This window comes from Choloepus didactylus, chromosome Y (assembly GCF_015220235.1).
Source record: "Choloepus didactylus isolate mChoDid1 chromosome Y, mChoDid1.pri, whole genome shotgun sequence".
Taxonomy (NCBI): Eukaryota; Metazoa; Chordata; class Mammalia; order Pilosa; family Megalonychidae; genus Choloepus; species Choloepus didactylus.
The window spans coordinates 36,546,092-36,574,071 of record NC_051335.1 but is presented as its reverse complement, the minus strand read 5'-3'; the positions used below and the strand labels follow the sequence as shown (position 1 = coordinate 36,574,071).

Genomic DNA, 27,980 nt, shown 5'->3' with positions numbered 1-27,980 from the left:
GGCGCGCGGCCCCCGGCCCCTGACGGCCCTGACGGCCTGACGCGCCCCCGCGCTCCTGGGGGGCCGGAGCCAGGCCACGCCCGGCGCGCCCGCCCAGCGGCCGCTGCCCTTTTCTCCTGGCTGGGTGCGGGGGAGCATGCCTGCGCCTGGCCCCGGGCAGCTAAGAGTTAACCCCAGGGGCCCCGAGCTGCCCCCTCCTGGGGGCACGCCCCCCTCCCTCGCTAGGCCCCCTCCCACCTGCCTAGGCTATGGCTCCCGGCCCCCGGCCCGGACCTGAGGGTCCGCACAGGGCCCAGTGAGAGGCGTCCGCCCGTTCCCGCCTTCCTCCTACCCTTGCCGGCCAGCACCATGGGATGTAATATGTGCGTGGTCCAGAAACCGGAGGAGCAGTACAAAGTGATGCTTCAGGTAGGGGGACCGGGCCGCCCAGGCCGGGGGTGGGAGCGAAGGGGAGGACGCGAGAAGGGAGAGGTCGGGAGCCCTCTCGCCCGCGATTTGGGGGGCGCTGGGTGTTGGCGCTCCCGAGGAACCAGACACACCTGGAGACGGGGGGGGGGACGCGGGGCGAGGTGGGGATGGGGGGATGGCGGGCGGTCCGTGGCGCTGGGCGCCTGGAAGGGCTGGGGCGGGTGCCCGGGGTCCAGATCGGCCGGGCCCGGTCGTAGAAGTTGGGCTCGGTCCGGGTCCGGCGCATTTCGGCCCAGCCTCCGGGAGCGGGAGGTGCGGGAGATGCCGGCGCCGGAGCGGGATGGGAGGTTGCGTGGCAACGGGCTCTGATCCCCGCACACGCTCTCCGGGCTGGACCTAGGGCGGGGGAGGGCGCTGGGCGCTGGCGGCCCGATCCGGATCCCCGCGGGCCCGGGGCACAGGAGTGCGCAGGCGGCCCGAGGCCCTGCCAGCCCGGGCCTGGGGGCAGGGCGCCCATCGCAGCACCTACTGCCCGGGTCGGCCCGGCCCGGGCCCTGCAGGCTCCTCGGGGCTCGGCATGGAGGAGGTATGCGGGCGGCAGGGTCCCACCCGCGCTCTGCCCCGCGCGCCTCGGGCACCACCGGCCGCTGGGAGCGGGGCGCGGGCGGTGCGCCTAGGGGGCGGGGGAACGCCCGGCCGCGCGCTGGGACCCGGAGCCCAGAGGGGCGAGACGGAGCGGGGCTTCATTGCCTGTGCGTGGCGTGACTACGTGAGTGCGTGCCTGTGCCCCGTCTGTGTGTGTGCGGAGGCCTCTTCGGCCCCGCGCGAGTCTACTTTCTTTGTGGACACTGCTACCTGTCTAGAAAAATGTCCAGAATGGTGTGCACCGAGACCCCCGAGGGCTAAGTGGAGGGAAGGCAATGCAGCTGGAGTCGGCAGCCCAGAGACAGACGGCACAGACAGGTAGGGGCACTCAGGTTTGAACACCCAGGTTGGATTTATTGGTCAGGATCGAGTGCAGGGTGTCGGGCGCGCGGCGTGGAGAGCGTTCCCCAGACCGATAGAAGGAAATAAATCTCTGCAGGCAACGGCGGGGGCTGGATAACTGATATTAATCTGGGGGTTGGGGAAGCCAAGGGAGCCCAGCCTTCCGCGCCCTGAGCCCAGTGCCCCTGGCCACCGGCAGCGTCAACCCCGAGCGGGTGTGGGTGGGGGGCTGGGAATGGGGGACGCGTCGCGGGTCCTCCCGCCTGCCCTCTCAGCCCCGGGGCGCTTCTCGCCGACTCTCCCAATTCCTTCTGGCGGGGCGCACATCCCCTCTGCTTTTCCCCCTCTGCTTTTCCCGCCCGCCGCCCTCCCCCACCTTCATCTCCTGTTCTCTCCTCCCGCTGCTTTCTGCCTTGTTCCCGCTGTTGGGACACCTTGCCCCATGATTGCCATTTCCCCCTGGTGGGACGGAGATTCCGGAATTGTCCAGCCTAGGCCGGAAAAGGGGTCCTGTCCAAGCCCGGGGCTGGGTCCGAGGTGCTGGCAGGAGGTGGGCCGGGCCAGTTTCATTGATGGGGACCCAGCTCCCCTCTTGGCTGTGTCTGCTCCTGGGGTCATTCCATCACATGGCAAGCAATTCCTCCAGAGCCGAGTCTGGTAATTTCGTGGAGAGGGATTGGTGTAGTGCTTCATTCCACACCAGGGGGCAACATGAGTTGCACGCCAGGGCTGAAATGACACTGCGGGCCCCTTGGGGCTCCTCATGGGCAGAAGGCTTGAGGTGAACCTGGACTGGACAGTCTGTGGGAGCCGTTGGCAAGGGAAGGTCTCCATGCTTAAAAGAGAACCCCAATTCCTCCCCCACGGAATCGCCTTGCCCCGGGGGGCAGGGGATCCCCAAGAGAGGGGCCTTGCAGACCAGCCACCCTCAGCGCTGTTTCTTGGTGTGTGGGGACTTCCTCCCAGGGTGACACTTCCCTCCTTTTCAGGCTTTTGCCAAAATTTGGGCACAAACCTTCGCTTTCCTCATTGCCCCTTGGCCTGAGCTGAGGTGGGGTGGAGTTTTAAAAGAGGAACTAGGGGAGTGACATCATCAAGAGGGCAGTGTAAGACATGCCCCACCCCCACCCCCCCAAACAGCAAAGGTAAAGAAAAAAGGGCAGAATCAACTTTCTCAAGACTATGGAAGACAATTGAGACTAGAGAACAACTCAACAGAATGCTAAGTCAGAAAACAAAAACAAAAAACAACCCTCACCTATAAACAGTATGCGAGCAATGCCACTAATTTACCCTTCCAGGTTCCTCCCCCCATGCTCAGTCCAAGGGGCAGGTTGTGTGACTCCCAGTGGTGGCTCAGCAGACTGGGCATAATTCAACCGTGGGTCCCTGGGACCTGTGCGGCCCACAGTAGTGGCTGGGTGGCCTGTGCACACTCACGTGTACATTCCTGAGTCCTGACCTACCCACAGCAGCAGTTTGGCAGCCAGGAACATTTCCAATGCAGATTCCAGGGCCTGATTATTGGTGCACTTAAATGAAAATACTGGGTGTCTTTGTGCTTTCATCCCAACTGCCTCTGTGGAAGACAGATTCAGGGCACAGGTCTGGATCCCCTAACCCATAAGTTCCCAGGGATAGGGAAAAACAGTACGGAAAAGGGGGGCGGAGTTGAGCCACAGAGCTGCAGAGTGGACCCGGTGCTGAAAGTGGGAGTGAAAAGGCAGACCAGAGTGTGGGAGTGGAGCTGAGCTGATCAAGCTGCCAGGGAGGAAAAATTGCCTTAAAAACGAAGAGCACATGGGAATGTATGCACAACTATGTGATGATACTGTGAGCCAGTGACTATATACTTTGGATGGTTTGTATGGTGTGTGAATATATCTCAATAAAATTGCATTAAAAAAACAAAACAAAACAAAGAGCACAGCCAGGGCCCCAAAAGAGGGACTCCTTTCCTGAAAGGGAAACAGTCACACATACTGGGGAGTTCTTGAAAGTTACTGTGTATGCTCAGGGCAAGACACAGGTCAGAGAGACCTGAGAAGTGAGCTCTTAACCACAAGTTTTTCTACAGGTTCAGTATAAACTGGGCTAAGCAGTGAGAGCCGGGGTGGCTATACTAACATTAGACAAAATAAACTAAGTCAAAAACTAAGTTAAAAGAGACAATCCACCAAGGAGATATAACAATAATCAACATATATGCACCTAATCACAGAGTCCCAAAATATGTGATGCAAACTTTGACAAAACTGAAGGGGGAAATAACAGTTCTATAGTAATCATTGGAGATTTCAATACCCCACTTTCAATAATGGACAGAACATCTAGACAGAAGATCAATAAGGAAAGAGAGGATGTGAGCAATACCATAAATGAACTAGATTTAGGACATATACAGAATAATACTACACCCAACAAGAGCAGAATACACATTCTTCTCAGGTGCACATGGATCATTCTCCAGGATAGACTACATGTGAGGTCACAAAACAAATATCAATAAATTTAAAAAGATTGAAATGATACAAAGCATCTTCTCTGATCACAGTGGCATAAAGCTAGAAATTAATAACAGAAGATAAATTGGAAAATCCACAGATATATGGAAATTAAGCAGTACACTCTTAATGAGTCAAAGAGGAAGTCAAAAGAAAAATCATGAAATATCTTGGGGCAATTGAAAGCAGAAACACAACAGACAAAAACCTATGGGGCATGTTATTTTGAGAATAATTAATGGTGCTGAATGGTGTATGAATGTGGTGGAAGAGGGCAGTTTAGAGTCATGTATGTCACCAGAAGGAAAGTTGGGGGCTAAAACATGGGAATGTGTAACACAGTGAATCTTGTGGTGGACAATGTCTGATTAAATGTACAAATGTAAAGAAGTTCTTTCATGAACCAGAGCAAATATATGATACTGTTATAAGGAGTTAATAATAAAGGGAAAAAATGTACCTATTGCAAACTATGGACTATAGTTAATAGCAATATTTTAATACTCTTTCGTCAACAGTTATAAATGTACTACACCAATAATATGGGTCAATAATAGGGGGAGATAAGGGGTATGGGAGGATTTGGGTTTTCTTTTTTCTTTTTATTTCTTTTCTGGAGTAATGAAAATGTTCTAAAATTGATCCTGGGGATATAGGCACAACTGTGTGATGATACTGTGAGTTAGTGATTGTATACTTTGGATGGTTTGCATGGTTTGTGAATGTATCTCAATAAAATTGCATTAAAAAAGTGAATTGGTGTAACAGGGAAAATGCAGGCATTATCTTAAAAAAAAAAAACCTGTGGGATGCAGCAAAGGCAGTGCTCAGAAGGAACTTTATGTCTGTGAATGCCTGTATTAAAAAAGAAGAAAGATCTCAAATCAATAACCTACCTCCATTTCAGGAGAAACTACAAAAAAAAGCAAACTAAATCTAAAGTTAGTAGAAGGAAAGAAATAATAAAGATTAGCATGAAGATAAATGAAATAGAGAATAGAAAAACAATTGAGAGAATCAACAAACTCGAAAGTTGTTTTTTTGAAAAGTTCAGTAAAATTGACAAAATTAGCTAGCCTGACAAAGTTAAAAAAAAAGATTATAAACCATTACCAAATGGGATTTATGTCAGGATTACAAGGTTGGTTCCATGCAATACCTATCAAAATCCCAGTAGTCTTTATTGCAGAAATGGAAAAGCTGGCCCTCAAATTCATATTGTATCACCCTAAATAGCCAAATCAGTGTTGCAGACGAAGAACAAAGTTGGAGACCTCACACTTTCCGATTTCAAAACTTACTACAATGGGGACAAAAAGTAAACTAATAATGGGGGAGGAGGGGTATGGGATGTTTTGGGTGTTCTTTTTTACTTTTATTTTTAATTTTTATTCTTATTTTTATTTTTCTTGTTTGGAGTAATGAAAATGTTCAAAAATTGTGGAGATGAAAGTAAAATTTTATAATGATACTGTGATCAATTGATTGTACACTTCAGATGATTGTATGGTATGTGAATATAACTCAATAAAATTGTATTTAAAAAAAACTTACTACAAAGCCACAGTAATCAAAATGGTGTGGTACTGGCATACAGATCAATATAGACCAATGGAATCCAGTTGAGAGTACCGTAAATAAACCCATGTATCTATGGCCAACTGATTTTTGACAAGGGTGCCAAGTACATTGATTGGGGAAGGACCTGTCTCTTTGACAAATGGTGCTGGAAAAACTGGATGTCTGCCTGAAAAAGAATGAAGTTGAACCCCTACGTCACATGACATACAAAAATTAACTGCAAATAGTCAAAGACCTAAACATCATAGCCCAAACTTTTGAAGTTCTAGAAGAAAACATGGTTGGGGTGGGGTGGGGACCTTCACAACCTTGGGTTTGGTAGTGAATTCTTAGATATGACCCCAAAGGCAAACAGAACAAATGAAAAATGGTAAATTGGACTTCTTCATATTTTAAAACTTTTGTACACCAGAGGACACTATCAAGAAAGTGAGAAGACTACCTACAGAGAATGGGAGATAATTGCTAAACAAATATCTGATAAGGGTTTAATATTCAGACTATATAAAGACTGCTGCTACAATACAGCAACAAAAAGACAACCCAACTAAAAAAAATGGGCAAAGGACTTGAATAGGTATTTCTCCAATTGAGTTGTTGAATTGTAGGAGTTCTTTATATATGCTGCATATTAAATCTTTATCAGATATATGGTTTCTGAATACTTCCTGTTGTCCTGTAGGTTGTCCTTTTACTTTCTTGATCATATCCTTAGATGCACAAATGTTCTACATTTTGATCAAGCCCAATTTGTCTATTTTTTTTCTTTTGTTGCTAGTGCTTTTGATGTAAAGTCCAAGAAATCCCTGCCTAATACAAGGTCCTCCAGCTATTCCCCTATGTTTTCTTCTAAGTGTTTTCTAGTTTTAGCTCTTATATTTAGGCCATCAATAGAAGCAAGGGAGAAAGGTGTAATTGTAAAAATAACCTTGCTTCCATTGCAGTTCTTTTCAAGAAGCAATTTTTTTTTGCAGACTTTGATGCTTTAACTATTTTTAGGAACCTCCCAAATTAATTGTAACCTGTGGTACTTTGCTCATTTAAAGGCCTTATGGGCTAAATTAAAGGTTTGGTGGCTGGCTGGAGGAGCGGAGAGCTGGAATTTGGGATGGCATTGTGGTGTGATGTCACGTAGAGGGATGCCAAGGAAGGCATGATGAGGAATTTTGTTTGGTAGCCAGTGGGGATGCTGTACAGTTGGGATGGCAAATAGGTTTTAGCTCACAAGTCAACTGTTAGAGATCGGCACTGCATGGAGAAGGCTTAAGAGACCACATCAAATCAGTGAAAAAGAGGGTGATCATTGAGTAGTGTTTGTCCTAGCAAGGACTGCTGAGTGGTACAATGTGTGCCATGTCTTTGCCATGCATGTGCTGAAAGTTTCTGAAAGGGCTAAGCTAGGAGAGCCCACCCAGGTAGTGAAGTTATGCAGAGGTGTCACTAACCTGGGACGCGGAAGACCTAGGTCCTGGTCTCAGTTTTTCACCATCTGGCTGTATACCTTGGTTAAGCCCTTTCCCGACTTGAGCCTGAGTTTGTTTGTTTAATTAGGGCAGCTGGAGGGTCACAAAAAAATCATTCAGCATTCACATGTAACACCCCTCACACAGTTTTCCCTACTATTAACATTTTGCATTAGTGTGGTAACTTAGTTACAATTCATGAAATAATATTATTATAATTATACTATTAACTATAGTCATAGCTTATGATAGGGTTCAGCCTTTGTATTGTACAGTTCTGTGGGGTTTTTTTAATTATGCAACCTAAAATTTCCCATATACTATTCAGCGGTGTTAATTACATTCCTAAAGTTGTGCCTCCCATCACCACCATCCATTGCCAAAATCCTTCCATCACCCCACACAGAAATCTGTACCAACAAAGCATCAACTCCCCATTCCCCACCCCCACCCGGCCCCAGCAACCTGTATTCTAGTTTCTGACTGTATGAATTTGCATATTCTATGTATTTCATATGAGTGAGATTATATAATAATTGTCCTTTCATTATTGTCTGGTTTATTTCACTGAATATGATGTCTTCAAGGTTCACCCATGTTGTCATGAGTATCAGAATGACATTCCTTTTTATGGCCTGTAAAAATCCACTGTATGGCTATCCCATATTTTGTTCATCTGTTCATCGGTCAATGGACCACTTGGGTTGTTTCCACCTTTTGGCGATTGTGCATAATGCCGCTACGAATGTCAGTGTGCTAATATCTCTTTGAGTCCCTGCTTTCAATTCCTTTGGGTATGTACCTAGCAGTGGGATTGCTGGGTCATATGGTAATTCTATACTTAACTTTCTGAGGAACTGCCAGACTGTCTTCCACAGTGGCTGTGCCATTTTACATTCCCACCAGCAGTGAATAAGTTTCCTATTTCTCCACATCGTTCCAACACTTGGAGTTTCCTGTTTGTTTAATAGTGGCCATGATACCTCATTGTGGTTTTGATTTAGTGTCATGATTTTAGCTCATGTATTTGGTTTCTTCATCCATTTTAAAAAAATTTTTGTGTTTGAGGTAGGGGTTCATCTTCATTCTTTTACATGTAGACAAGCACTTTTCCCGCCACTGTTTGCTGAACAGACTATTCTTTCCCCGTTGAGTGGAGCTGGCAGCCTTGTCAAAATCAATTGGCCATGGATGCATGGGTTTATTTCTGAGCTCTCGATTCTATTACATTGGTTTTTCTGTATGCACTTAACACACTGGTTTGATTACTGTAACTTTGTAATAAGTTTTTTTTTAAATATGTAATAGTTTATTGTCACTATTCCACTGGTTAAGTATTTGACCAAAAGTAATATAAGAATATAAATAAGCACAAAAATTCCTATACATGCTGTTACTTAGAAATCAAGCTTGCTTTCTGTTGTTGTTTTTTAGTTAAAGAAATTATCAGTTTACAGAAAAATCATGTATAAAATACAGGATTCCCATACACCACCCCACCACTACCACCTTGTATTAGTGTGGAACATTTGTTACAATTAGTGATAGCATTTTAAAAATAATTGTAATATTTTTAATAATAGTTAACTTTGTTACAATTGATGAAAGATTTTTAAATAGTACTATTAACTATTGTCCATAGTTTAAATTAGGTGTATTTTTTCCCATATTCCACTCTATTATTAACACATTGTATTAGTGTTGTACATTTGTTATAATTCATGAAAGAATTTTCTTACACTTGCACCATTATCTGTGGGGTTCACTGTTATACAGTCCTATGTTTTATCTTTTAATTTTTATTCTAGTAGCATATATGACCTAAAGTTTTTCCCTTTAACCACATTCACCTATGTAATTCAGTGCTGTTATTTACACTCACAATATTGTGCTACCATCACCGCCATCCATTTCTAAAACTTTAAAATCAACTTAAATAGAAATTCTGTACAAATTAAGCATCAACTCCTCCATTCCCTAAACCCAGTCTATCCCCTGGTAACCTATAATCTAGATTCTAACTCTATGAATTTGCTTATTATATTTAGTTCATATCAGTGAGATCAATCAATATTTGTCCTTTTGGGTCTGGCTTACTTCACTAAGCATGATGTCCTCATCCATGTTATGATGTCCTCATCCATGTTGTCACATGCATCAGGACTTCATTCTGTAATAAGTTTTTAAATCGTACAGTGTGAGTTCTTCAACTTGGTTCTTTTTTCAAGACTGATTTGCTGTTCCATAGCCCATGCACATCCATGTGCATTTGAGGCTTGGCTTTTCCTTTTCTGCCAAAAAGGCTGTTAGGATTTTGATAGGCATTGCATTGACCCTGGGTAATATCACCATTTTATCAATATTAAGTCTTCCAATCCATAAACACAGGATGTGTATTTAAGTCTTTAATTTCTTTCAGCAGTGTTTAGAAGTGTGTGTACAAATTTTTCACAACTTTGGTTAATTTTATCCCTAGATATTTTATTCTTTTAGATTCCATTGTAAATAAAATTGTTTCCTTAATTTCTGTTTTGGATTGTTCATTATTGGTGTATAGAAATATGACTGATTTTTTAAATACAAATTTATTGAGATATATTCACACATCATATAATCCATCCAAACTATACAATCAGTGGCTCACAGTATCATCACATAGTTGTATAATCATCATCACAGTCAATTTTAGGATGTTTTCATTACTCCAAAAAGAAAAATAACAAATAGACATAAAAAAGAAAATCCCAAACACCTCATAACCCTTATCCCTTCATATTGTTGACCCCTAGTTTTGGTGTGGTACATTTGTTACTGTTGATGAAAGAGTATTAAGATATTACTGTTAACTCTAGTCTGTAGATTGCAATTGGTATATTTTTCCCATATCCCTCTCTATTATTACCTCTTTGTAATATTTATATTTCTGAGTGATTTTTTGTGTGTGTTGATCTTGTGTCCTACCACTTTGCTGAATTTGTTTATTAGCTCTACTACTTTTCTTGTGGATTCTTTGGGATTTTCCCTATATAGGCTGATGTCCTTGACGAATAGAGATATTTTTATTTCTTTTCCAATTTGGGTGCCTTTAATTTCCTTTTCTTGCTTAATTGCTCTGGCTGTCACTTCCAGTACAACGTTGAATAGCAGTGGTGAAAGCAGGCATCCTTGTTCAAATCAAAAGACAAAGCTTCATTCTTTCCCCATTGTGTGTGATGTTGGCTGTGGGTTTTCCATATGCCCCTTATCATGTTGAGAAAGTTCCCTTCTATTCTGCATCATTGAAATGATCACATGGTTCTTTTCCGTCATTCTCTTAATGAAGGGAAACAAGCTTCAGTTTTACACTGATAAATTTTCTTATGTTGAACGACTCTTGCATTCCTGGGATAAATCCCATTTGATCTTGGTGTATAATCGTTTTGAAGTGCTGTCGATTCTGTTTGCTAACATTTTGTTGAGGTGTTTTGCATCTATCTTCGTGAGGGATATTGGTCTGTAATTTTCTTGTGATATCTCTTTCTGACTTTGGTATCTGGGCAATAGTCAATTTTAGGATGTTTTCATTACTCCAGTAAGAAAAATAACAAATAGACATAGAAAAGAAAATCCCAAACATCTCATAGAATGAGTTAGGAAGTGTTTCCTCCTCTTGAATTTTTTGGAGTGGTTTGAGACAGTGGTAGTTAATTCTTTGAATGTCTGGTAGACTTCACCTGTGAAGCCCTCTGGTCCTCAAGAAACGAAACGGGCTTCCAGCCCCCTCAGCCCATTCCCTCCAGGCCCTGTGGGGCCTCTGCTCTGCCTCCAGCTTCAAGGAGAGTGTCCGACCATCCATCTTCTCCCCTCGGTCCACATCAGGAAAGGCCACGTGACACCTTTCCCTGCCCTGCTCAGAGTCCCCCGGCCGGCCCTTCCTTCAGCACCTATTGCTAGCACACACTATGCCTGTCACCACCCTGGGAGCTCTACTGGCCAGACCTCTGCCCTTCCCCCAGGGCCTTGTATAATGGGGGAGACGGACCACTGTGTGGTAGAGAAGGGCGAGTGGTGCTGCTCAGAGCAGGGCAACAGGTGCACTCCGTCCCCTCTCCCTGCATCATTGTCCCCCATAGCGGTTCTCCCCACCTGACATGCAGCAGCACCGAGTCACCGAGTCAGTGACCCAAGAAACAGTTGTTGGGTGGGGTGAGTGGAGGGGCACTAAATTCCAACAGCTGCTTCTCCGGACAGGGTCACCACACTCTGTCCCATTGTCCCTGGAGTTTAACATGCCCTTCTTTCTTTACTTCAGAACTCCTGAGGACTGTATGACCCATTGACGTAAGTCTCTAGAAAGTGCAGACTAATCTATAGTGTCAGAAAGCTGACCAGGGGGTGCCCAGGGAGTGGAGGGGGGCAGGGGGCCAGACAGGATGACGGAAATGACCCGGATCTCAGTGGTGGTGGTGGCGGTGTCACAAGCGTATGCTACAACACATCAATGTGATCAACCTGTACACTTTAAATAGGTGCCTGTAGCTGTGATTCCACAATAAAGCTTTAAAACAAAGAAGTTCATGTTCACACATACCAAAAAGAGAAAAAGCCGAGGCCTGTGTGAGCGTTTGGCCCAGCACCGGTCCCTGGTGGGGCTTGAGCCAGTGTCCTTTCCTGCCTGGTCTGCTTGTGGGGGCCCTGCCAGGGATGGCGGTGTGGGCTCATAAGTGAGTGGGGGCAGCCTGGGGTCCAGTTCCAGCTCTGACACCGACCAGCCGTGCAGCCAGGGCCAGCTCACTTCATGACACAGACTCTTCCCTTAAATGGGGACAGACAGGACATCCTCCTCCAGGGAGATCGGAGGGTTGGTGCTCAGAGATGGTCACCGATCCTAACAGTCCCCCATGGTTGCATTTGGGGACCAGCATGGGGGATTGCTGTCCCCAAGCCATTCCATCGGTCATCAGAGGGGTGGAAATTGATGACCAGTGACAGAAGACTATCTGATGTTATTTTGAGAGTTTCTCTAATAATACTAAAGAAAAAGAGAGAAAAACACAAGAAAAGGACCCCCAAGTTGTGAAAGGGGATAAGGTATGAGATCAGTTAATGATGGGCAGTGACAAAAGTGAAGGTGTGTTTGGGCCTTCCGCACATGAGCCAAGCACCAGAGGAAAGACGTGGGATGGCTGGCTTTGGGATGGGACAAGGTGTCTCCCCTGCTTCTGCCTTCTCCCGATGCCCGCCGTGAGCAGCAGGGATGGAAAGCTCTACAGAAGGTAGAGCGTGTCGATTTCTGGTAGATGGGGCCTGGGCCTTCCGGCCAGCCCAGTGAACGTTGAGGCTGATGGAGAAGTGCCATCGGTTGTTGGGACATGGAGCCCGGGAGGTTGGGGACACAGACCAAAGCCTGATCTTAATGATTTCAGGAACTAATTTGCTTGTTCACGCAGGGCGTGGGGGGCATCCCTTATTCCCGTCTGTCCCAGGCACGCCTGGGAAGCCAGCGCTCCCCTGGGAAGGCAAGAGGGGCCGGGGCTGACGACAGGGCCACCAGCTTAGCAGCTTTGGTGCCAAGAGAGGGGGAATGAGGTGGAGGGGTAGGGGAAGCCCTCCCTGCTCCTGCGATGGACGCGTTCCAGAACAGTGCCCCTCCCCCTTGAGGCGCTTGTTAAAATGCAGCCTCGGAGTGAGTCTGGGGTGGGGCCTGGGATTGTGCATTTCTAACAACTCCCACTGGTTGATGTCGATTTTGCTTGTCCATGGAACTGGGGAAGAGTAAGCGGAGGCCCCAAAGCACTGCAGCATCACTGGGGAACTGAGCTTGTTACACATAAGGGTCAAGGCCTCACCTGGGACCTGTCCAAGCGGGATTTCCAGGGTTCATGGTGCAAGTGGGGCTCTGGGGGATGTAACCCCGTCCACGCCCCGTGCAACTAACTCACCCTCCTTTTTCCACCCCACTCCCTACCAACATGTGCATAGAGGCCACCAAACTAATAAAAAGGCATTTGCCAGGAAGCCCTCCCGGGCTTCCTTCTGGCTCCCCTGCCCCAGAGCAGAAAGGGCAGGCTCCGAGCTATGGGCATTGACCAGGGGCAGTGAGTGGGCCATTCTCTGGGCCAGTCAGCTATTGATGGGTCCCTGCTGGAATGCTTAACAATTCATTAAGGTATTTAGCAATTGCCAGCACAGTAATCTCGATTCAGGCAAGGATCATTGGTGGATCCTAAAGCCATTGGATGAAGGATTGTTGGGGACCAGGATAGTCCCAGTCTGAAAGCATTACCCCCAAATTACTTCTTGATTAGGAAGGGGAAAACATTCCTCTACCATGGAAAGATCTGACAGATGCCACCCCCACCACGTGGGACAATTGGAGTGCAGGTGCATCTTGGTGAGATGGGGGTGGGGGAAGGGACAGGGCATCACCTGGGCATTGATCTTGCCAGAAACTCTTCACCCGAATCTAGCAATGAGGAAATTACCAGGCAAGTCCAGTCCCTGGGACTTCCTACAAAACAGCTACCCTGGACTCTTCCAAAAGGTCCACGTCACAAAAGTTGAGCAAAAAAGGTGGCTAGATTACAGGGACTGGAAACATAATATCCAAACGTAATGTGCGTGATCCTCAATTGGATCCTGGACCAAAAACAAAACCCGAAAGCTGGAAATGGCATTACTGGTGCAACTGGGGAGGTCTGGAGATGATGGAATCTCAGTGAGGTATAATGCAGCAGTGCTAAATCCCAGGAGTGCATCGACTTGGGTGTCTGGTGCTGTGGTTTCGTAGAGAACGAGTATGATGGTGTTGGCTTCTTGCTATCAGATGTCACTGCAGATGTGTTTGTGAGGAACGCCAGATGGCAGGTGTAAAAATGTGGCCTCTGGGGAAATCCGGGTGAAGGGAATGCAGATGTTCAGTGCTGCTGCGGGGCGACACTTCTCAAAATCCACAGTGGGCCGTTGGAAAAGGACAGTGTTAAAGAGAGCTTAGAGCTTGGGAGCTGCAGCTCTTTGCTCTCTCCTCCCATGCTTAGCTGGGTCTGGAGGGTGCCATGACCCCTGGCTGGGTCCCAGACACCAGAGACACAGCTCCTTCCAACATTGCCACTGGGGGGCTTCTGGAGGCTTAGATGTACGTTTCCAACCAATGTGACTAGGGCAGGAAGCAAGGAGCCCGGACAAACTTAAGACAGGCCTCGGTGTGTCCTGCAAATCAGTCCCTCATGTCCCTGCCACCTTTGCTTGCCTGGTGTGTGTCTTGCACACTATCTCTGCCTGGCATTGGGGTGGGAGATAATTCTGGAGGTGCAGATCGCCCGTTGGCCCTCTGCCATCCCGAGGGACCTGGACAGCAGAGCCTGACAGCCGGCTGGGAGAGCTGAACTCATCGCCCTGGGTCAGAGGGTAACTCCCGGTTTCTGGTCTCCCCAGGCCTCGGTTTCCTAATCTGTAAAGTGGGGGTAAGGAGCGTCTGAGTGTAGCAGCCGTGGGGGTCCCTAGAAAATGCATAGTTCAAGCCCTTTTCCCTTTTGTTACAAGTGTGAAGGGGACCCTCCCCAGGCCACGCTGGGAGTGGAGGCCCCGCGGGACTGGGACCAGGTCCCCGAGTGTCCCAGGCCAGGGATCTTGCTCAGCCGCGTCCCCCTCCTCCCCGCGTCCCCTTCTCCGCGTCCCAGAGGTTCAGCATCAGTACATCGGGCAAGTGTGATGGCGGGCTCCCCGCCTCCCGCTCCGCGCGCCTCCGCGGGCCACGGGAGGGTCCCCTCGAACAAGGCCTGACGACGGGGCCCAGCCCGGGGCGGGATGGGGGTGGCGGGTCGCCAGCGCGCCGGCGCGGGGCCCAGTGCCGCGCCGCCTTCTCCCCCGCCGCCGCCGCGCGCTCTTTGTCTGTGGCTCCCAGGCCGGGGGCGGGGCGAGCGCCACCCGGGCCCCGCCCTCTGCAGCCAGTCCCTGTCTCGGCGCGGGTTCCGCCCACCCCCCCCAAGAGCCCCCGTATTCCCCGCGCGATCGCGACCCGATCGCTACGGCCGGCCGGGCCTGCTTCGCGCCCGCGTCCCAGCCTACTGCCCCCGCGGTTCCCCTCGACTGTCCCCGATGTCCCTTGGCCCTTGTCCCACCCTCCCGGCCCTTTGGCATGATGCATCATTTGTTCCTCTACTGAACCTCTCCCATCGGCATTCAAGTCGCTCCGGAGGCGTCTCCCCCACGTGCCCAAACCGCACCCATCCGCCCCGCCTTCACCCCCAGTCCAGCCGGCTGGGGGCCCACCACACCCTCCAGCCCCCTGCTCTGCTCTGGGCCTGTCCCTGCCGCCTGCATCTTAAATCCTGCGGCCCGTTTCCCTCCTGTCTTGTCTTTGATGCCCTCAGGATGTGCCCTCCCTTATGCTTAAGGCTGGTCGACCGCTGCTTCCTCCTCCACTTCCCCCATCCCTTCCACGCCAGTCCTGGGGCCTCTTCTCTTGTCGACACTCTTGCCTGGTCATCTCCATACCACACCTAAATCAAGAACAATTCCTGGTTGAATTCAACTACCCCTGGTGGTAAAAGACCCACCAACTGGGGAGCTGGGTTTGGGACCCGCAGGTAGAGTGGAGCACTGGGGATGTCTGCAGGTGGCAGTGGCGGGGACTTCAAATTGAAGATAACAATGTATATTGAGTGAAGCACCCCCGATTTCCTGCACCCCACCCCTGAGGCCTCCCCCAGCTTCCTCACTTCAGCCAGGGCACTCCCGCCTGCCATGCATCTGGGTATCATTTTTGTTTCTTGCTTGAATTGTGGTAAAATACACATACTGTAATATTTACCACCATGACATTTAGTACATTCATGTTGTGCAAACATCCCCGCAGTCTAGATCCAGCACATTTTCATCGCCCCGAAAGGAAACCTTGTTCCTTTAGCAGTCACTCCCCTTTTCCCCATCTCCAGCCCCCAGCACTCATGGATCTGCTATGGATTTGCTTTTTCTGGACATCTCATATCAGTGGAATCATGCAGTATGTGGCCATTTGGGTCTGATTTCTTGCACTGAGCATGTTTTTGAGGTCCATCCACACTGTAGCATGTGTCAGTTCTTCCTTTCCTTTCGTGGTTGAATAATACCCCATGTATGTATCGGCTACAGTTCGTGTGTCCATCCGTCGATGACACTTGGGTCATTTCCACCTACTGGCTGTTGTGACTACTGCTTTACAAACCTGGGTGAATAAGTATTCAAGTCCCTGTTTTGAATTCTTTTGGGGTGTCTAGCCAGGGTTGGGATTACCAGGTCATATGGCAATGCTCTTTAACTTTCTGAGGAACCACCAAACTGTTTTCCGCAGCAGCTGCTCCATTTTCCATTCCCACCAGTGATGCATAGAGGTTCCGGTTTCTCCACATTCCCTCCAACATTTGTCTTCTGCTTTTTGAAGTAGCTCCATGCTGGTAGGTGTGGAGTGGTATTGATGCCAAATTCTTGTCAACACACAAGAGAGCTGGGGAGGGGCCTGACTGTGTACCCCTGGACATGCCCCTGCTTATGCCCCTTCTTCCAGGTGGGCAGATTCTGGCCAGATCCTGGGGGTGAAGACCTTCCCCCCACCCTGCAGCCCCCAGCCAGAGATCCCCCCCCATGAAGGCCATGGAGGGAGTAAGCTTCCATGAGATTCTTCAGATCAGGTCTGAGGTGTCTTCATTGCCACTGCTTCACGCTGCTGTCTCTTGAACCGGCACCCAAGGGACCCAAGCCCAGAGGCTGCTGCGCTGGCTACAGTCCCAGCCTGGGGGTGGGTGGGTTCCAGGAGAACAAACCAGCTGGTTGCCACCAACTCTTGGGGCCTTGGAAAAACTGTGAAAAACTCAGAGCATCTGGAGGGCTAGACGGTTTTTATATGTTTACTTTCTGATTATAAAAGTAATGTGCAGTTGAGAAAATTTGAGAAGATGCTGCAGAGAATAAAAAAGAAATCATAAATCACCTCTAAATACTATATCACCTGGAGATAAGAGCGTGAAAATTTTTACATTTGCGTGTATTTCCTTCCAGACTTGAAAGAAATTACTGCGTAATAATTGATACCTCCATACCAGTGATGACACATAGCAGATTGTCAAGGAAAGTGATTTTAAAAACTGTTGAGCACCTGTCCACCCTCTGAGCTAGTGCATTTCTAGGATTGCAGATGTGCCAAGATAGCAAGTTCACAAAATCTGGATCACGCCAGATGTAAGCAGGTCATTTTGCTTCATATTTTATCACCAGAATTTTCCCATGATGTTATTCTATTTGAGAGGTTGGTAAACATTTATTTTTTTTCACAAAACAATGAAACCATATTACATAAAGTTTGTAATATGGGGGGAAAAATCTCCCAGGTTTCCACCCCCCCAATCCAACATATTAATATATTCTTTCCCAGCATTTTTCCATATACATGATTATTTATATGGTATGGGTATAGCACATAGGTGGTTTTATATCCTTTTGGAGAAACAAGTTATGGTCTGTCCACACAATTGAAAATTCTTCAGCCAACAAAAGGAAGTTCTGATCCATGCTACAACACAGTTGAATCCTGAAAACATTATGCTGAGTGAAAGAAGCCAGACACAGAAGGACAAATATCGTATGATTCTACTTCTATAAAATCATCCAGAATAGGTGACTGACTCCATAGAGACAGAATTTAAGTCATGCATGGTTCGAGTATTATGCTTTAGGATAAAGTAGAGCAAATTTACTGGGCCAAAGGGTATGAACATTTTCAAGATTCTTTATAATTATTGACAAATGCCCTCCAGAAAGGTTTAACCATTTTACACTCCAGTGTTGGGGACGATTAAGGTAGCATGTATAAAATCCACCCTCAGCGATGCCGGAGATATGCAACATGGCCGCTAGGGCTGATGCAATAGCGGCTTAAGTTGCCCTCAGCCTTCTGTGGAAGTGATAGCCATTCGCGCCTAAGATTCGCGCCTAGTGTGCTAGCTTTACTACCTGTCTTCTACCCCAGCAACAGTAGCCACCAATCCTGTGCTAGCCTTACATCTGCCATCCGCCCTAGCAACAGCAGCAGCCAATCCTAGACCGCCACCTGCCTTTGCAGCCACCAATCCTAGATCGCCACCCGTTCGTACTAGCCACTCCCTCTACCTTAGAGTATATATACCCTGCCTCTTCAATAAAGTTTTGCAGCTTGATCAGAAACCTGTCTTGCTGTCGTTCTTTGTGTCTCTTGTCCCATACCATTCTTCCCTCGCAGGAGCTGGAGCCTCGGTTGATCGTCCCGCGGGCCGGGACACTCCAGAGGTAATATTCAGACTGAGTGGTCTGCAGAGGGTGATGGGGTCTGCCTGGGTGAGGGATGCTTGGTGCCACAGGGTCTGGAGGTGGCCACTGCTCATGAGACTGGCAGGGCTGGGCTTGTGCATTCTAGAAGCATCCAGGGGACGTGGCCCATGCCTGGGGCCCAGGGCCGTGAAGGCTTTTGGGGTGCAAATGGGCATTCAGCCTTCCCCATTATGGTCCCTTGGGCCATATTCCCCAGCGGGTCCCCAGTAAGGCTTGCCTCTCCTTGGGAGGGCAGGCCGAGGACAGTTTTGCCAGAGCCTTTGGGGCAGGGGGTTCTTTAGCCTTGCTTTAGAAGGAAGTCCAGCACAGCTCTGGAGAAAGGAAAGAGCTCCAGGTGCAGCCAGGATGCTGGGGGACCAATAGAAAGTCACAGGCCGGAGGAAGGCTGAGCACTAGCTGGCTGCTGTGTTGTCCCTGGACACTTCTGTTTTTGTCTTTGTGCCTTTCTGTTTTGTCGGTGTGGTGTTTTGAGCATGTGTTACTCTTCCAATTAGAAAGGCAGAGCAGAACGTTTTTACCAAATCAGTTGTGTAAGGAACTGGATGGAGGAGCAAGTTGCCTGAACAAGCTTTGGGGGGCCATCTCCCCTGATGGCAAGCTCACTGGGGGTTCAATGGGGCTGGCTGCCGAAAGGCAGTTTGGTCATGGCGAAGAATAACACTTGCCAGAGGAGATGACAGCCACTGGGAACCAGGTGGAGGGACAGACATGGGGCATTCACATGGGCTTCAAATGTGGGAAGCCTGGAAGACACAGTGGATTTCTTCTAGACTGTTGCAAAGGAGGCGGGTTGGCAGTTGATGAAGGAAAGATTTTTTTAATCGTGAGACTTTTCTAACACTGAGCTTGGTTCACTCACTCCAGGAAAAGCCGCTGGCCACAGACCCACGTGAAACCACTTTAGATCCCTTCCGGGTATCAGAAGACAGGTGCCTGCCCTCGAGTAGCCCATGGCTGCTGGGCCTGACGGTGGCGTGGAGACAGGCTTCGTCAGCCCCAAGCCCCCTTGGGTGCTGAGATCCCCTCCGAGCTGAGGACGTGTGCCCCCTCTTAGCCCTTTCACCTTCTTTGGGGCCCTCACAGGTCCAAAAGCTTGGTGTGGTTGCAAGTTGCTCTCAGTTACATTCCCACCCAGCCTCCTCCAGGGCACGATAGAAGTCAAATCTCTGTGGCCTTTAAACCGTGCCCACACGTGACATCTAGGACGGGTTCCTTTTGTGCCGCACACATGACGTTCTCCCGGGATGTCAGCGGTGGCTTTGAAGGTGGCTCCAGACAGCGGGCATGGCTTGTAAACGAGCGTGGATCTCCAGATACCTGGCAGGGAGTGGGTGGAGCCGCTGGCTGCGTCCGTGTCTTCCTCTGGGCAGGCTGATTAGGCCATTGTCCCCTGGTGACTGCCTGTGTGAGCACAAGACAGGCAGGAAGTGATAGGCAGGTGCAGAAGAAGGCCAGGTGGAAAAGTCTCCTGCTGGGAGAGGACAGCAGAGGGTGAGAGAGAGGGCTGAGATAGTGAGACAGGGGACAAAGATGAGGGGAGGTGACACGGAGGTGAGGCCCTGGGCAGGGAAGAGAAGAGGGCTCACCTGTCCCACTTGCACCTGCAGCCTGCACCCCACCGATTCCACCTCCTGTTTGCCTGTTTGCCCCCATTGCCCTCCTGCACTTTCCAGGGGGCTTGCCACTTCCCTTTCTGACACCCTCATGCTGCAGACTGCTTGTGCCTTTGTGCTTGTAATAAACACGCTTGTTTCCATAAATTGTGCGTGCAAATGTACCACAACCGCTGTCTCTGTTCTCCCGTCGACAGACATTGGGCTGTTGCCAGGGTCTGTCCGGATCGACGCAGCCACATCTGCATCCTCTTGGGCCATTGCCTGGTGGCAGCTGTTCTCATTTGCTCGCATCCCAGGGCCCCAGAGTGGCAGCTTGTGGCGGCTTCTCCAGCACTTGTTGCTGAGTTGGGGCTCCCTTCTCTGCGAACGCCTGTTGATACCCTTTGTCCGTTTTCCTATCGAATCGTTTGTATTTTCTTAGCCATCTGTAGGAATTCACTACTGGTTCTGGATAATCTTTTTATCTATTCTGTGCACTATAGGGATCATCTCTTTGCCGGGCTTATCTTTTCACCATGTTGATGATGTCTATCGCACTGTATTATGGAAGTTTTACGTTTCAGCCTGGCCAATTTTATCTGTCTTTCTCAATATGGTTTGCCTATTTTTTTTTTAATCCTAAGAAATTCTTTCCTATCCCCAAATCATAAAGGTACTGTTCTCTCTTCCCTAAGTTAGGCAGCATTGCTTTGTCCATTTGGGTCTTTGATGCTCTTGGAATTGCAGGTGGCAGGTGGGGAGAGGGTGGCATTTGTTTGTGGGGCAGGAAGGGGCATCTGGGGTGGGGGAAGCAGGCCTGGTTTGGGACATGCTGAGGTTGATGTGCCTTTTGCAGATCAGAATGGCCACCTTGAGCCAGGCACCTGAGGATCAGGGACAGGCCTCTGGTGGCAGTGTTGGCAGCTTGGCTTGGCTGTCATTCTCTTCCTCATGACAACAGGGTGGGGGGTAAGGCTGGAGGCAGGACGAGAAGAGCTGCCACCTTCCAAAGCCGAAAGGAGCCCCTCCTTCCCGAGGGCCTTAGTGCCCACTTGCCCACCTGCCCCTCCGAGGGGCTTGCAGTGCTATGGGGGTGGAGAGGAATGCTGCCTGGCTGTACCGGGCAATCGCTCTGGACCCCTGGTGCGAGGGGCTGCGTGTGCACCGCCCATCCCCCTCCTGACATCCCAGCCAGCTCCGCGCGCCCTCCCCACTGCCTGGGACCAGTTTCCATGGCAACATGGCTGCTGGGTACCAATTCCAGGGAGAAAGACATTCTCATGGTTGCCACTGTCACCTGCACGGCCCATGACATGCTTGCCACCCGGTCCCAGTATATCCCCCAGAAACCCGAAGAAGAGTGGCCCAGCTGGTGAATGCTCCCAGATCAAAAGCCCTGATAAGGAGCGCTTGCCAATTGCCAGTTTCCCTGGTGTAAATCTTCCCACGGTGGCCAATTGAAGGTGAAGTCGGGAAGAGAAGCGTGGCCACACCCCATTATATAAGTATTTCCACCCCAAGGGTGAAACAACCCCAAGAGCCACAGATAACAGCAAAATGTCATCAAATAATTAGAAAGCAATCGGTTTTATTTCTCACCTTTACGTCTGATTCCATTACGTTGAAAGTTTATAAAGCCTGCCCCAGCACCTGCCGCCAAGGGTGTCCGTTTGTCCAAGAGCTCTACAGACTGAGCCCTCATGTACTTCCGAAAAACAACTTCTTGACCTAAAGGCTCTGTGGTCTCCACACTCTTTGATCTGATGATTCCACTTCTAGAAATTTTCTCTGACTCAACTGTAGATCCATGTACCAAAATGTGTCTTGGCAACCTTCTCTCTAACAGCCAAGAATCAAAACCCACTTTAGCAACGTGCAGGGGGGTGAGCTGGCTCTCCGGGGCCAGCAGTTCCAAAACAATAGGCGGAGAGAAAAGCCTGGAAGGAAACAATGCCAAGGCACGATCAGCATTTACACCCCTGAGATTTCCTGTGATTTTTGTTTTCTTCCTTATGGATTTCTGCGTTTTCCAAATGGTCTACAATGAATGTTTTATAATCAGACAAAACTGATTTAAAATAATTATAAAGCATTTTCCCCCCATGAGAAGCTTGGGGATGGGGACACATAGAAGACAATCAAATCCCAGAAAGGTAGTTATTTGGATTGCCAGGGCTCAGAGAAATTAGGAGGCTGGAAGGTCCTTGGGACTCCCCTTGCTTTTCTGAGACAGTCTCTCTTCCTGGAAAGCAATCGGTAGGACTGATCTCTTATGTTGCTGCCGTGAAAACATGATTTTGCAGGAGAGAGCAAGCCCCTGCCCTGGGATTTGGCATTTCTGGAAAGCACACCCATTCCCCTGACAAGGAGGGAGAGGAGGGCGCAGTGGCCATGAGCGTGCATGGCAAAGAAGCCTGGAAACTTGCAAATACTGGGACAATTCAGAGAAGCAGACCCACCCTGTGTCCACTCCTAAGTGGGGCCCTCTCCCCTCTCATCCCACAGAGGCTCCCGCCTGCCTGGCCCCCTCTCTGGCACCCTGCTCTATCCCGAGGCAGGTAGTGGGTCCTGCACCCAGCGCCATTCCCACTGCAGGTTGCCCCTGACTTGGGCTCTGCTCAGGGTGGCCCAGCAGCCTCCTCTCTGTCTCCTTGGCCCCGTCCTTCACTGGGTGCAGGGCAGATGCCAACTGCTCAGGAAGCCCTCCCTCCCCCCAGTCCCCTAGGCAGGGTGTAGCCAGGGCCTCTGCTTTCATCCTCACCTCCCTAGGCCCAGAAGAGGCTTACCAGAAGCCCTCCCTTGGGTGCCACCTCCTCCAGGAAGTATTTCCTGATTGGCCCTTGCTGCTTCCTTCTTGTGGATCTCGTGACTTGCCCCTCGAATTGTGTAGGCGTCTCCTCCTCATCTGTAGTGGATAGTCCCATCCTCCCCACCCACCCAGCCCCCCACCATCTCCCCAGGAGCTCCTGGAGGCCTGTGATGCTTCAGGCTGGCTTGGCTAGCCCGCGGGTGACCATTCCAGGACCTAGTGCTTGCTGGTGCCCCAGAACCAGTGGCTGGGCCCAGCCTTCCACCCATGGTGGCCTCAATTGAGGACACCCCTTGCTCTACCCAGCGGGGGCCCCTGCCCGATGTGGGCTCTCCTCCTCTCCCACCTGGATCCCAGCCGCCCTCGGCCCGGGAGGCCCTCACTCCACCACCCATATCGTCCTGCTCTTCCCACCAGGCTGTTCAGTCCACATCCTCCCCCAACCGCCAGCTCATGACCTCAGCCCAGGCCCTTGGCCTCCGGAGCCTCAGTTTCCTCATCTGTAAAATGGAGGTCATCGTGGGATCTCCCTCGGGTCTGTGGGGGGTAGGGGGAAGAATCTGGTGGAGCCTCCCACCTCCAGGCGACCTGCCTGGGACCTGGCCCTTAACAGGCACCCCAGAAATGGCAGTGGCTCTTGTAGGGGGCTGCTTCTTTGGCACCTCTCATGGGCAATTCCGGAGGCCTTTTGGGTGTGTCGAGGACAGAGACTGTGGGCCCTCTTCTCCCCATCCCATCCCCGACCGTCTGGCCACAGGGCCCGATCCCTCATGGAATCTGGCCGACACCTGTTGATGGGGGCAGCCTGTGGGGAGGGGACCCAAGGTCACTCTTCCCCTGCCACTGAGGATTTTCTGACGCCAGCTCTGGTCTTGGTGCTACTCCCTGACCGGCTTGGCACAGGCGGGGTGAGGGCCGAGCTGGGGGGCCAGCCTGGGAATGAGGGTGCCCGGCACAGCCCCGGCTGTGTCGTCTTGGGGCGGGGGCTGCCAGGCCAGGCCTCGGCCGGGGCCTCTCTAGAGGGCCGCAACACCAGCCCACAGACGTCCTCACGGGGCCGTGTCTCTGCCGCAGGTGAACGGGAAGGAGCTCTCCAGGCTGTCTCAGGAGCAAACCCTGGAGGCTCTACACTCCTCCAAGGAGCCCCTGGTGATCCAGGTGCTGAGGTGCAGCCCCTGCCTCCGGCGGGACGGCTCCTGCCACGATCTGCAGCTGGTGGACAGTGGCACTCAGACCGATATCTCCTTCGAGCACATCATGGCATTGGGCAAGCTGCGGCTGGAGCCATATGTTCTTGCCAAGCTGTGAGTCTGCCCTCAGGAGGGCCCTAGGCCCTGCCTCGGAGGGGCACCCAGAAGGCCACCCGGAGGCTGCACCCAAGCAGCTCTGGGCCTGGCGGGGAGATGCCACCCCTCAGCAGGCTTCACCGTTGGCCTCCAGAACCTTCCGGGCCTCTGGCCTCAGATGGCTGGGCCAGCCACGGGGGCTGAGGAGAGGCTGACGTGCAGGCCGCCCATCGTGTCCACCCCCACGGTTGAGGGAGGACTGTCCGGGGACTCTGCTGCTGGCACCGCAGCTCCTCTTGCCACCCGGCTGGCCGGGGTCGAGGCCCTCAGCCCCTCCCCCTCCATGCTCTCTCCTCTGCCTGCCCCATCCTTTTCTGCATCTCAGGTATCACTCCTTCGAATATTTTTGCATCCTGTGTCTGTCCCATCCCTCCAACCACTCTGAGTCTCTTCCATCTCTCTGGCTTCTTTCTTTTGGTCACTTGGAACAAGGGCTTTTCATCCACGATGTCAGGGCCTTAACCCCGGGCCGCAGGGCACAGTGGCCCCAGGACTCCCTCCTTGGCCTGGAGGTAGGCGGCAGGGCAGGGTGGCCAGCAGCCAAGCCTTAGTCTCGGGCCATGGAGGGCAGGCCCTGAGGTATAGTGGCTCCCCAGCTCTGCTCTTGCAAAAGTTCTCCGGGACCTGGATAACTCCTGGGGGCACTGCATGAGCGGGTCACTTCCGGGACGGGAAGGGTGGCAGCAGCCTGGCTGGGTGGGGGACAGTCCAGCTCACCCGGCCCTCAGCAAGACCACGATCATTCCCAGAATGCCCGCAAAGTGGTCCCGTCCTTTGCATGGATGCGTGTAGCTTAGAAGGAGGGGAGGTCCCCTGGGGTTGGGGGGAGGCAGCCTGACCCCCCCCTTCTCCTGGGCAGCCCTCCAATCAGCCATGAGTATTATGACCTGGTGGAATTCATGGAGGGTGTCCAGCAGGCGGCAGACCGTATGGACGAGCTGGAGTATGAGGTGAGCGGGGCCAGCCTGCACAGGCCCAGCGGCCACCCTTGGGCGGCTGGCTGTGTGCAGCCCTGCTTGGGCCCAGGTCCTGCTGCCCCCGTGGACGACGGTGGTGGGGTCCTGTGGCCGTACATACCTAGTGCTCAGCCGGTTACTCAGACTCGAGGCCCCACAGACCAAGGCAGGGAGGGCACAGGGGAGGCCCCGCGTTCCGTTTGTCGGTGAGTCGTGTCCATGCATGTCTGTGTCGTGTTCGTCTTGGGCATTTCACGGTAGGGGGAGACCCTCGAACACATGCATAAGATAAACTCTCAAAGCTGGGGGCTGGAAATGTGGTTTGGATGCCGTGTGGGGAAAGGTGAGGGGAAAGGCACAGCACTGGGCGGGGGGGGGCGTCGAGGGGCTGGCCGCGGCCACCCTGCTCTGCAGCCGCTTCCTTGCTCACCTGCTCCCCCTTCTGGCAGGAGGTGGAGCTGTACAAAACCAGCCACCCGGGACAAGCTGGGCCTGTTGGTTTGCTACCGCACGGACGATGAGGAGGACCTGGGCATCTACGTCGGAGAGGTACGGGGGCCAGGAGAGGCTGTGGAGCCCCACGCTGCCTTCCCAGGGGCCAGGACCTCTAAGCCGGGTTTTGGTGCCCACCTGTAGAGCCCCATGTCAACTCCATTGGTGACCTCCCCACCCTGGCCAGGGCCAGCGGCTTTACTCTGGGTCCAACAAGGCAAATCCTCTGCACAAAGAGACCTGTGCCCAGGCAGGACAGTGAGTAAGGTGGAGGACAAGATAGGACAAGGGGTGCCTGAGGCCCTGCCTGCTGCCAGCCCTTCTGGAATTTCTCAGGGTGTCACTTCCTCCCCCAGCTGTCTTGGCAGATGTCTGCATGGCCACAGGAGGGAGGACAAGTCTAGCTGTCGCTCCACACTCTAGCAGGGTCATAATTAAGTTAACCTTCCCAAAATGGGGGTGGGGATCTCATGTCACCCACACAATCCCCCAGTGTCCGGCTTTCCAGTATGGGAAAGTATCCAGCCCCCTGTATCCCCCATCCCTCCCAGTGCCTGGCACAGAAAAGAACAGGCTTCTGAGAGAACGGGTGTAGGACTAATAGCCAGGCCGTGGCCGTAAGCGTGGCGGGTCAGGGCTGGGGAGCTTTTGCCAGCAAATCGGAGGGCCCAGTGCACTGGTCTCCCAAGCTGGAGAGAGGTGTGGGCCCGGAGCCCAGTCTTCTTTGGGCCCCTGCTTCTTGGAGTTTGGAAGCTGCTGCTCTCAGCTGATGGGAGAACCAGAAAGAACCTTCCGCTTGTTCTCGGAGCCCCCACGATGTGTGTCTCCTGCAGGTAAATCCCAACAGTATCGCAGCCAAAGACGGCCGGATCCATGAGGGAGACCGCATCATCCAGGTGAGCTGGCCACTGGCTACCCTGCCCTGCCCAAAACCTGGGCTGCATCTCACCTCTCCTGCTCAAGCACCCTGAGTGGCTCCCATGTGCCCCCGGGATAAAGTGCCACCTGCTTCAGCGGGCCCCTTCTGCAGCCTCCTCTCCCTCCACCCTCCCCCAGCATGAGTGCGTCTGCTCCAGCCACTCAGCCCGCCTCTATGCTGTCCTCCACGCGCCCTCTTCCACGCTGTCCCTGCACTGCGCTCCTATGCGGGTCAGGCCCTTCTGTCTTCTGGCACCCTCCACTGATTGACCCCTGCCCAGAGCTCCAGACCCTGTCCTTGCCCTGTCTGTTTGGGACCCTGAGACCCCAAGTGTGCATGTGCGGGGCTGGTGGAGGGGGGCAGGCTGCTGGGAGAGGGTCCCTGCAGCCCAGGGAAGGCCTGCCTGGGAGCCAGCCTGGGCCTCCCCGCTGCCTATCCCCTTGGCCTGCCCCAGATCAACGGCGTGGACATCCAGAACCAGGAAGAGGCAGTGGCCATCTTGAGCCAGGAGGAGAACACCAACATCTCCCTGCTGGTGGCCCGGCCTGAGAGCGAGGTACTTCCCCCTGCAAGGAAGAGGGGGGCTTTCTGTTTGGGAAGCAGCTGATCCGGGGCAAGCAGACAGATACCCACAAATCTAGGGCTAATCTGGCATGGGCGAGAGGCCCTTGAAGCAGTGGTGACAACACCTGACCTGTCTCTGCAGTTGACGAAGCAGTGGAAGGACAGTGACCAACTTCTTAGATGACTTTGGTTCTGAGACTGAGGGGAAGCCAAAATCACCCCCTGCCCAGCAGGTGAGTAGGGAGGGGGAGGGTGGCATGGGGGGAAGGGACTGGGGTGCATGCCCAGCCTCGGAGCTGGGCTGGGAAACGAACCCACCCAGAAACCTTCCCCGAACTTCCGGAACTATCCATGCCTGGGCAAATGGAGCCGACCGCCAATGCTGCTTGTCTGTCCCAGCTTGGCCATGAAGAGGAGAACGGGGCCCCCGAGGGGGGCCCGGGCCTGAGCAACAGCCAGGAGCTGGACAGTGGGCTGGTCTGGACAGATGAGAGCACACGCAGCGAGGAGAGCTCTGAGCACGACCTGCTGGGAGACGAGCCCCCCAGCACCACCAACACCCCCAGGAGCCTGTGCAAGTTTGGCCTCCAAGGGGACACCCTGCAGGGCTGCGACTTCCACTTCAGTATGGACTCTCTGCTGGCCGAGGGTGTGGGGCTGGGGGTGGGTGATGTGCCGGGTCTCACTGATGAGGAGTATGAGCGCTACCAGGAGCTGCTGGAGATCAAGTGCCACCTGGAAAATGGCAACCAGCTGGGCCTCCTCTTCCCCCAGGCCTTGGGCAGCCACGGCGCCCTAGATATGAACCGCAATGAGAGAGAGCCGGCTGGAGTGCCTGCAGGAGCAGCAGGCTGGCAACAGCAAAATCGAGCTCAACATCATTGCCCTGAGCCACCGCAAGACCATGAAGAAGCGGAACAAGAAGATCCTGGACAACTGGATGGCCCACGGCACGCGCTCTGCCAACGGCAAGAGGGTCTACAACCCGCTGCTGTCTGTCACCACCATCTGAGCCACCCGGGCCAGGCACCTCCCGA

General features: G+C 51.8%; 1 protein-coding gene across 1 annotated transcript; it reads left to right on the top strand.

Annotated features, from left to right (window-relative positions):
* Positions 1–25: 25 nt before the first annotated feature.
* On the top strand, positions 26–27,955 carry PDZD4 (PDZ domain containing 4). Its single transcript, XM_037822750.1, is given in 11 exon segments — positions 26–408; positions 23,741–23,970; positions 24,872–24,962; positions 25,418–25,444; positions 25,446–25,517; positions 26,294–26,356; positions 26,834–26,935; positions 27,086–27,111; positions 27,113–27,176; positions 27,343–27,774; positions 27,845–27,955. Coding segments are annotated over 11 exon segments (1,278 nt in total). The 5' UTR covers positions 26–348.
* The last annotated feature ends 25 nt before the right edge of the window (positions 27,956–27,980 follow it).